The sequence below is a fragment of the Bos javanicus genome, chromosome 10 (assembly GCF_032452875.1).
Source record: "Bos javanicus breed banteng chromosome 10, ARS-OSU_banteng_1.0, whole genome shotgun sequence".
In the NCBI taxonomy this organism is placed as follows: Eukaryota; Metazoa; Chordata; class Mammalia; order Artiodactyla; family Bovidae; genus Bos; species Bos javanicus.
The window spans coordinates 86039198-86049694 of NC_083877.1; the positions used below are offsets into that span (position 1 = coordinate 86039198).

A 10497-nucleotide genomic window follows, 5' to 3' on the forward strand; every position below is an offset into this window, starting at 1 on the left:
AGAGATTCTGCACGCTGTTTATTGGCTAGTTTCTCAGGGGTTTGACAGCAACAGTAACATCTCATATACTGCCAAGAAACACACACACACACACAGCAAAAACAAAGCGCCTATCCCCTTAAAAGCAAAACAAACAAACAAAACATATAGAATAAAAAGTACCCAGCATCGTAGATAAAGTAGGTTATCGTATTGTCTTATTTTGGATCCTTCCAAACCGCAGGAACAATCCTAATAATGCTGGAGTCCGGGGAGCTTGAAGTGAGGGGGTGAGGGTCCGTTTCCAGAGCTTGCACTGAATTAGGGCTAGAATGGGGAGTGAGGGTAGAGGCGCATTCCTTCGGGGGCCGAAGCTTAACCTGCTTGGCTGTGTGTACCTGTGTCGCCTATAACCTGAGCCTCAGAACTCTTTCCCAGGTTTCCGTAAAGAAGTAAAAGGGCGCCCCACCTCCCCGCCAACCCCATCTCCCCCAGCCCCGGAACAAGGGTCCGCATTGAACCAGGTGCGAATGTTCGCTCGCCTTCTCCGCCACCCCTCCCCCCGGCCGCGGCCCCCGCCTCCCCCCCGGCGCTGCACCCTCGGTGTTGGCTGCAGCCCGGGAGCAGTTCCCGTCAATCCCTCCCTCCTCTTTACACAGGATGTCCATATTAGGACATCTGCGTCAGCAGGTTTCCACGGCTGTCCGCTGCAGTCGTGGGGGGATCCATCCCCGCGGCCCTTCACCCCTGCGGCTCCACGCGACCCCAGGAACCAGGGGGAGACAGGCCGACAAGATCAAGAAACTTGACAGCGCGGGGAACTGGGGGCGCTGCGAGGGCGGCGGAGGCGGCAAATGGGGACCCTAGAAGTAGCCGGGCCCGTGCGCCACCCCTCGGGAGCCGCAATGGTTGCGCCCAGTGACGTGTTGGGCTCATTCATAAAATGCTGTTATAAAAGCGGTGGCTGCGGCGCCTAGTACTCCAACCGCATCTGCAGCGAGCAAGCTTAAGGAGCTGACACAGAGCCGGCGGCGCAGCGAGCGAGCGAGCGAGCGACCGCGCACACCTACCCAGCTCTGCCCGGCAGCTCGCACCTGCCTCCGCCCCTGCGCCCCTCGCCCGGCTTTGACTGCTCGCGATCATGATGTTCTCTGGCTTCAACGCCGACTACGAGGCATCCTCCTCCCGCTGCAGCAGCGCCTCCCCGGCCGGGGACAGTCTCTCCTACTACCACTCACCGGCCGACTCCTTCTCCAGCATGGGTTCTCCCGTCAATGCGCAGGTGAGGCTGGCTCCGCGCCGCTGCGGGGCCCCGGGGTGGAGGGGTCACCGGAGAGGAATCACCGGGGAGAGATGCTCGGGAAGACGAGTCCGGGACTCCTTTCGCTGGGGGCAGGGAGGGAGCCTTGCCCCGGCCCGGAGCGGCCCTCACTCGGGAGCTTTTCCGAACTTTGTTCGGAGCGGCCCGCGAGCTTGTCATCAGAATTGCTTTTTATTTCCCGCGGCAGGCTCTTTCTGAGCTGTGCCCCCCGGCGCGCGCTCGCTGACTGATCTCTGACATTAGCTGGGGCCAAAGTGTCCCAAAGCAAAAGACTAGCGAAGTAGAGCCTGGCGCCTCCGGGGGGAGGCGGCCAAAAGCGGCCATTCCGCGCCCCCGCCACCCCTCCCCTAGCAGCCTGGAGCAGGAAAGGAGGGGTAGGGGAGGAGGGTGAAGCAGGCGGGTGTGTAAGGCAGTTTCATTGATAAAAAGCGAGTTCATTCAGGAGACTCCGGAGCGGCGCCTGCGTCAGCGCAGACGTCAGAGATATTTATAACAAACCCCCTTTCAAGAGAGTGATGCTGAAGGGATAACGGGAACGCAGCAGCAGGATGGAGGAGAAAGGCACTGCGCTGCGGAATTCTTGGGAATAAAGGGGGGAGACCTTTCATTTCCGATGGCGGGCGTGTATAAAGACGCGAACTGTCCATTGCCGGAGGGCTTCTCCTGCCTCTTTCCTTGCTGCATGCGGCACTGGGAACTCTGCTCATCCCCACCTGCTCGCTCACGTCAGTTTCCTCCTCTTTCATTCTAGGACTACTGCACCGATCTGGCCGTCTCCAGTGCCAACTTCATCCCAACAGTGACTGCCATCTCGACCAGCCCGGACCTACAATGGCTAGTACAGCCCACCCTAGTCTCCTCCGTGGCCCCGTCCCAGACCAGAGCCCCCCACCCCTATGGAGTCCCTACTCCCTCAGCTGGGGCTTACTCCAGGGCTGGAGTCATGAAAACCATGACAGGAGGCAGAGCTCAGAGCATTGGCCGGAGGGGCAAGGTAGAACAGGTGAGAGTTCTTGGCACCTTCTGAGGGGGAGGCAGGGATCGACATTGTGGAGATGGGCAACATAGGGGTCAGAGTGAAGCCAGTGATGCATTGACTGGGCACCCCAAATGGGAAACCCTGGCTCCAAGCCCTTTCCATCCTAGTCAGGCTCTGATAGTCTCACCCTAAGAAATGCCCTGATGTATAGTTTCTTCCCTAATAGGTTTCCATCTTGTGCTTTTAGTCTGGGCTCTTCTTTGGCTCTTGCTGAGATTCTTATTTTAAATGCAAGTCACACCCAGCTTGCAACTGCAGGTTAGAAATGGCTTCACAGAAGAGATGCCAGGAACTAGGAAGCTGCAGGAGCTGGTTTCCCAGGGGTGGGTGAATGAAGCTGATGGCAGACACTGTTACTGAATGCTGCTCTTTTTTTCCCTCCCCAGTTGTCCCCAGAAGAAGAAGAGAAAAGGCGAATCCGAAGGGAAAGGAATAAGATGGCTGCAGCCAAATGCCGGAACCGGAGGAGGGAGCTGACTGACACCCTCCAAGCGGTAGGTAGAACCCATGGGTCACTTCTTTTTAAAACTTAAGGGGAAACTTGGAGACCAGAAGTAAGAGATCTGTGTTCTTGAGTCAGACCGTCTCTTATGCTTTCCTTTGCTCTCTCCTTCCAGGAGACAGACCAACTAGAAGATGAGAAGTCGGCTTTGCAGACAGAGATTGCCAATCTGCTGAAGGAGAAGGAAAAACTCGAGTTCATCCTAGCGGCTCACCGACCTGCCTGCAAGATCCCCGATGACCTGGGCTTCCCAGAAGAGATGTCTGTGGCTTCTCTTGATCTGAGTGGGGGCCTGCCTGAGGCTGCCACCCCTGAATCTGAGGAGGCCTTCACCCTGCCACTCCTCAATGACCCTGAGCCCAAGCCCTCAGTGGAGCCCGTCAAGAGCGTCGGCAGCATGGAGCTGAAGGCTGAGCCCTTTGATGACTACATGTTCCCAGCATCATCCAGGCCCAGCGGCTCGGAGACCGCCCGCTCTGTGCCAGACATGGACCTGTCTGGTTCCTTCTATGCAGCAGACTGGGAGCCCCTGCATGGTGGCTCCCTGGGGATGGGGCCTATGGCCACGGAGCTGGAGCCCCTGTGCACCCCGGTGGTCACCTGTACTCCCAGCTGCACTACTTACACGTCTTCCTTCGTCTTCACCTACCCTGAGGCTGACTCCTTCCCCAGCTGTGCGGCTGCCCACCGCAAGGGCAGCAGCAGCAACGAGCCTTCCTCTGACTCGCTCAGCTCACCCACGCTGCTGGCCCTGTGAGCGGGCAGAGAGGGGAGGCAGTGGGCGTGCACGTGGCCACTGCCTGAGTTGGCGCATTACAGAGAGGAGAAACACGTCTTCCCTCGAGGGTTCCCATAGACCTAGGGAGGACCTTATCTGTGCGTGAAACACACCAGGCTGTGGGCCTCAAGGACTTGCAAGCGAGCATCCCCGTGTGGACTCAAGTCCTTACCTCTTCTGGAGATGTAGCAAAACGCATGGAGTGTGTATTGTTCCCAGTGACACATCTGAGAGCTGGTAGTTAGTAGCATGTGGAGCCAGGCCTGGGTCTGCGTCTCTTTTCTCTTTCTCTTTAGTCTTCTCATAGCATTAACTAATCTATTGGGTTCGTTATTGGAATTAACCTGGTGCTGGATATTTTCAAATTATATCTAGTGCAGCTGATTTTAACAATAACTACTGTGTTCCTGGCAATAGTGTGTTCTGATTAGCAATGACCAATATTAAATTAAGAAAAAATATGACTTTATTTTCTAGTAGATAGAAATAAATAGCTATATCCATGTACTGTAGTTTTTTCTTCAACATCGATGTTCATTGTAACGTTACTGATCATGCATTGTTGAGGTGGTCTGAATGTTCTGACATTAACAGTTTTCCATGAAAACGTTTTATTGTGTTTTTAATTTATTTATTAAGATGGATTCTCAGATATTTATATTTTTATTTTATTTTTTTCTACCTTGAGGTCTTTTGACATGTGGAAAGTGAACTTGAATGAAAAATTTAAGCATTGTTTGCTTATTGTTCAAAGACATTGTCAATAAAAGCATTTAAGTTGAATGCGACCCACCTTGTGCTCTTTTCATTCTGGAAGTTTTCTAAGTTTCTGGAAGGTATTGTCAGAGACCAATTTGTCAAGAAGGGTAGCTCTTGGAGGGGACACACCCCTCTGTTTGATCCCTTATCAAATCAAGAGAAACTGTAGAGCCGACGTTGGAAAATTGTACAAACTCACGTCTTCACCTTGCAGAGCTGCTTCTCTCCCTACAGGTTCTGGGAATGGGAAACTGCTTTGCAATAGCTTTTGTGGGAACACATCTTCCTGCTTCTTTTTCTGTTTTGAAAGTCAAAGGGAGGGATATTTAAATCTGACTGTGCTAATACTAAACTGAACCGTCTAGGTCTTCCAGGAATCCTTTTAGCAAACAATTAAGCTTTGCATGAACCACTTTAATTTTTTATTGCCACCAGATCATGCGAAGGTTCAGTTCAGTTCAGTCGCTCAGTCGTGTCCGACTCTTTGCGACCCCATGAATCGCAGCATGCCAGGCTCCCGCCTTAAAGGAGAACAAACTGAAGAATGGTTAGAATGATGTTTTCTCAATATTCCATGGCTGGGATTAGAATCTTAGCTTCTCACTCATGACCCTATTCATCAGCCTGAACTGCCTCTTAACATTTGTTTTTCTTTTTTTAAAAAAAGCTTTCAACTGGTTGGAAAGAAAACAAAACAAAAACCAAACCCACAACTTTTCAGTCCTTCACTCTAACAGACATACATTTAGTTGTATTTTTTATTCTCTGAAAGAAAGCAGGGTTCTCATCCTATCCCTCAGTGTGTGCACGCGCGCGTGCTTGGTTGCTCAGTCATGTTGGACGCTATGACCCTGTGGACTGTAGCCCACCAGGTTCCTCCATCCATGGGATTCTCCAGGCAACAGTACTGGAGTGGGTTGCCATTTCTTCCTCTAGGGGATCTTCCTGACTCTGGGATTGAACTGGAGTCTCTTGTTTCTCCTGCATTGGCAGGCAGATTCTTTACCACTGTGCCACCTGGGAAGCCTATCCTTTAGTAATCAATGCATTATAATTTCTGAAGTTTCTTTAACATATGCCTGACATTCAGTTTACACTGGAGGAAGAAAAGGCTGGCTCTGAGAATTTGAAAGAGATCTCAAACACTGCAAACAATGGTTGATCATTGGGTAAATAAAAAGTTACATAATAGCTCGAGAAGGAGAAGTCAACACGACTGAGCTTTAACTTAGAAACTTTATCATCTTAATGAAGAACATGACCTTTGTCTGGGACACCTCTGGTAATGGGGCGCTTACACGCACAGGTACCAACCACAAAGAAAGGAGGTGGCGCCTTCCTCTTCTGCTCTCTGCTATCAAGCGGGCGGGGACCAAGCCTGGAAGCGAGAGCCCAGGTTTGCACCCATGCGAAGGGGAAGAGAAGCTTCGAAGTCAGCCTTCTACTGCTTTGGTGATAATGAAAATCACTGAGTGGTTATGGGATGTTATACTCAGTCAAGTTGAAGGTTGTAATTTAAAATGACAGTTCCAAAAAATTAAATGACCTTTCTATTGAGAGTGGCGTTCTCACCTATGATCTCCCTGCTATTCACATAATATTTGACATTTGAAAGCAACGTGCTTTAGACTCTTAAGAGCACTGATCTCTCACACATCATTTGCATATTATTTTTGCCTGTCAGGCAATGATGAAAATGGCCTTAGACTTCCTGTTTGCTATTCGGGGATAAACTTTCTGCAATCTTTGTTGTTGTCCAGTTGCTAAGTCTTATCTGACTCTTTGCGACTTCATAGACTGCAGCACCTTGGGCTCCCTTATCTTTCACTATCTTCCAGAGTTTGCTCAAATTCATGTCCATTAAGTCTGAGATAAGATCTAACCATCTCACCCTTCGCCACCCTCTTCTCCTTTTGCCTTCAATCTTTTCCAGTATCGGGTCTTTTCCAATGAGTCTGCTCTTGGCATCTGGTGGCCAATGTACTGGAGCTTCAGTTTCAGCATCAGTCCTTCCAATGAATATTCAGGACTGATTTCCTTTAGGACTGACTGGTTTGATCTTCTTGCAGTCCAAGGGACTCTCAAGAGTCTTACCAAGTACCACAATGAGAAAACATCAGTTCTTCAGTGCTCAGCCATCTTTGTGATCCAACTCACAACTAAATACAGAATTACTGCAACTAAAACCCAGATCTGAAATGACAAGAAGAGATCTGAAGGCAAGCAGCTGGCTCCCCTACATGCACAGTAATAATAACCCATGGAAGGAGACTTCTCAGATGGGAAAGGGAGGCTGAACCTCTAGCCCTGGATACCGAACTCCTGGAGACCTGACTAATGGCCTCTGTCGGCCCCATGCTGATTGGAGAGGGAACTATGCTTTCTGCTTGACAGCACTGGTCTTGGCCTGGAGGCAGACCCTTCCTCTAGTTCACTATAGCCCAACTGAGATCAGGCTATTCCATAAACAAGGTCCAGGAGAGGGCCTTCACATAGAGAATCTCTTTACTGGGCTTCTCAGAGGACCTATAGGTTCTGCCATAAGGTTGACATCCCAGTGAACTCTCTGCTTACCATTCTTATGGGATCAAGAAACAAAAGGAATTCCCTTTTTTTTTTTTTAACCTAAAGGTCTCCTTCCACTTCCTCTTTTCCTGACTCATGATTCAACTCCCATGGAGGATGGACACTGGGAATGTCAACTTTCTTTTAGGAAAGGCTCTGAGCCCACCTGATCCCGACCCATACCATATGGCCTTACACTGGTCTCAACAAAATGACTATTTCAGGGCATCATTGTTTACTGATACAAAAGAAGCTTGTGTAATAGCAAGGGATGGGAGAAGGAATCAAGGGGATTGTTTTCTTTCACAAGGAGAATGTCTAATTTGCCCATAAAGGGACCCCAAGACCTGGATCAGTGCTTGGCACAAGTGTGTGTGCTCAGTTGTGTCTGGCTCTTTGTGACTCCACAGACTGTAGCCTGCCAGACTCCTCTGTCCATGGGATTTTCCAGGCAGAAATACTGGAGTGTGTTGCCATTCCCCACTCCAGGGGATCTTCCTGACCCAGAGAATGAACCCAAGTCTCTTGAGTCTCCTCAAGAGAGTCAATCTGCATTGGCAGGCAGATTCTTTACCCCTGTGCCACCTGGGAAGCCCACCTGGCACACAGTACAGTGTTAACAAACATTTTCTGGGTGGATAAATGAATAAATTCTGCACTGTTTCCACAAGCAGAAATATATTCCATGCATACTCTTTAAATCCTCCTATTCCAGGCCCTGTTACAATATGAAGCAATGGGGATTTCATAACTTTTATGTATGGCTTCAAACAAATACTCCACTTCCATCTTTGGTTCCTGGAATTCCTCCACTGCCCCCATTGGATTATTTCTGCCAATTCAACTTCAAAGAGAATGCACTGCCGTTGTGCTTTCAGCTCCAAATTGATTTGAGATGAAAAAGAGTAGAAGAAAAAAATTATCTTTATGTAATAGTGGATTGTAGATGCTGCATCGTTTTTGCACATCCCTGCACCTTCTGTAATTATCAAAATTAAAGGGTAGCATTTAACAATTTGCTCTAATAACAGTAATTTTGTATCAACAACAACTTCCTACCTGTGAATGAAAGTAAATCAATTATACTATCTTTAATTAGTGGACAAAATAGAGACAGAGGAAAAGTAAAAGCTTTCAGATGATTAAGGAAATCAGCTGAAGTTTTGATGTTTTCCAAGCTTAAAAAAAAAATTGAAAACAAAAATTCAATCTTTAAACTGTGTGTGAGACTTCTTCCAAACACAGAATAATCAAATTCCTCAAAAAATAAGCGAAGGGCTTCCCGGGTGGCCCAGTGGTTAAAGAATCCACCTCCCAATGCAGGGGACACGGGTTCCCTGGCCCTGGAAGATTCCACGTGCTTCAAGGCAACTAAGGCCATGTGCCCCAGCTCCTGAAGCCCACGCCCTAGAGCCTGTGCTCCACAACAAGAGAAGTCCTTGCCATGAGGAGCCCACGCACCACAGTTAGAGAGTAGCCTCCACTCTCTGCAAATAGGGAAAGCCCACACACAGCAATGAGGACCCTGTGTAGCCAAAAATATAATAAATAAATAAATAAGATAATACAAATGAGGTTTGGGCATCCCTTGAATGCTGACTATCAGAGCATTTTAAATTGTGCCATTTTGCTATAAACATTAAAAAACTGCTTCTTGACTCCTCTCCAGTGATATTTCCTGTCCTTCTGTGCAGGCACTCGGCTCACTGGCCATTCTTCCATTCCTGACACAGAGCATGCAAGTCCCTGCTGCAGGGCCTTTGCACTTGCTGTCCCTCTGACTGGGATTCTTTCCCCAGGCTGGCTCCTTCCTGTCAGTTAGGACTCAGCTCAAAGAACATCCCCTCCAAGAAGTCTTCCCATGTCGTTGTCCAGAATAACTGCCAGAAGTGCACACTTCCGCCCCGTGACTCTCCTTCCCATTACTCTGCTTTGTTTTTTTTCACAGACCTTATCACTCTCTGCAACACCTTATTTATGTTTTCCCTCCTTTTTAAAAAAAACAAACTTCTATCTTTTACACTGTCTGTAAGTCCCATGTGAGCGGGGACCTTTTCTGTCTTGATCACCTACCTCTCTATCTCCAAGGTCTATTTGGGACTCACTGTTAAATGAATGAATGAAGGCAGATAAAACCTACAAAAAAGTCTAAGGAGAGATACGTAGACTTTAACAGTGATGATGAGCTGTGTTCGTCATAGATTTCTTCCAGAGTAAAAGAGTATGTCTTCTTGTTAAAAAAAAAAAATTCTTGGCAAGAGTTCTACAATATTAAGATGAGGAACTAGCTGGCTTGGGAAAGAATTTTAAGTGTACCAAAAAATACAAATATACTGTATAGGTCAGTGACACTTCTAGACTAATTACAAATCGTGAAATCTGCTTCAATAGCTAATGAAGAATAAATGCATATGTGAATGAAAGTATAATCATCTTTAAAGAAACAAAACTATGTATTTCATTCTCATTGATATAAATCCATTTCAGTTCATGGATCCTAGCAGTTGGTGTGCAAAATTACAAAACTTACGATTCAGTCTGCATGAGAATAGAATAATGTTAGCTGCTCTCATGGTCATTACCAACATCATTGTCACAACTATTATTTACAAGAATATGGCCAGATCTGAGCAAAAGCCGATGGGAATAAAGTGAATTGACTCCTGAGGAATGAGTTCAAAGTCCCTGAAGGGTGCTGACTGGATAGACTTCCCTTTTGCACACAAGTGAAGGCAACAGAAACAAACAGGTTTAGTTCATTTCAATGGCTCCACCCACCCATTGACGGACTAATCTAAACGGCCTTTCCTTTGCTTTTCTTGAGCACTGTTCAGCTGCCCAGGGGGACAAAGAACAGAAAGGACTCTGGCCGTTGTCCCCAAGGAGGCTCCCTGGGCTGATGGTCATCAGCTCTTCTTAACTAGTAAGGTGTTTTAACTTTCAGCTCTCACTGACATGGTGCCGAGGTTTGGTTCAGTCAGTTGATGAAAGTAAGAATCCAGTGGGGTTTGATCATCAGTTACATTAGAAGCAGGCTCGTAGGAAGGAGGATCCTGCTAAAGCATATGGAGCAAAAGGCAGCACCTCCATCGTAAGGGTAAACGGCACTGGCCCGTCGCTACAGTGTTTACTTTGGGGAGCAATTTGTGGTCAGATCTACAGAAACACTGATTCATTTTTAGGCTTTTGAATCAATCATGACACTACCATTGCAGGTAAACTTATCAAAGCAAAATGATAAGTTCATCTGGATTTGAGGAGTTGAATCCAACATAGCAGAGGGGCGCAGAGCATGGACTCAGCTTTGAATCCTGGCTCCTTGACCTTGGGCAGTCTACCTCTCTTCTCTGCACCTCAGTTTCCTCACCTGTGAAAGGGAGATAATAATTGTATCCACCTCCTCGGGTTGTTGTGTGACTAAATGTATGGAGCTTATTACAGTTCCTGTGCACACAGCAGTATCTTAGCAGGGTGAGTTATTACTTATTATCTTTATAATTTAGGGGGTTGGGGGTCAAGAGAGAAATATATATACCCTCTGGAGCATACTTAGT

At 47.8% G+C, this 10497-nt stretch overlaps 1 protein-coding gene across 1 annotated transcript; it reads left to right on the forward strand.

Moving 5' to 3' along the window:
• Window positions 1–941: 941 nt before the first annotated feature.
• On the forward strand, window positions 942–4407 carry FOS (Fos proto-oncogene, AP-1 transcription factor subunit). Its single transcript, XM_061429493.1, has 4 exons — window positions 942–1261; window positions 2052–2303; window positions 2726–2833; window positions 2957–4407. The coding sequence occupies exons 1-4, from the start codon at window positions 1121–1123 to the stop codon at window positions 3596–3598; spliced, it is 1143 nt and encodes a 380-aa protein (XP_061285477.1). The 5' UTR covers window positions 942–1120; the 3' UTR covers window positions 3599–4407.
• The last annotated feature ends 6090 nt before the right edge of the window (window positions 4408–10497 follow it).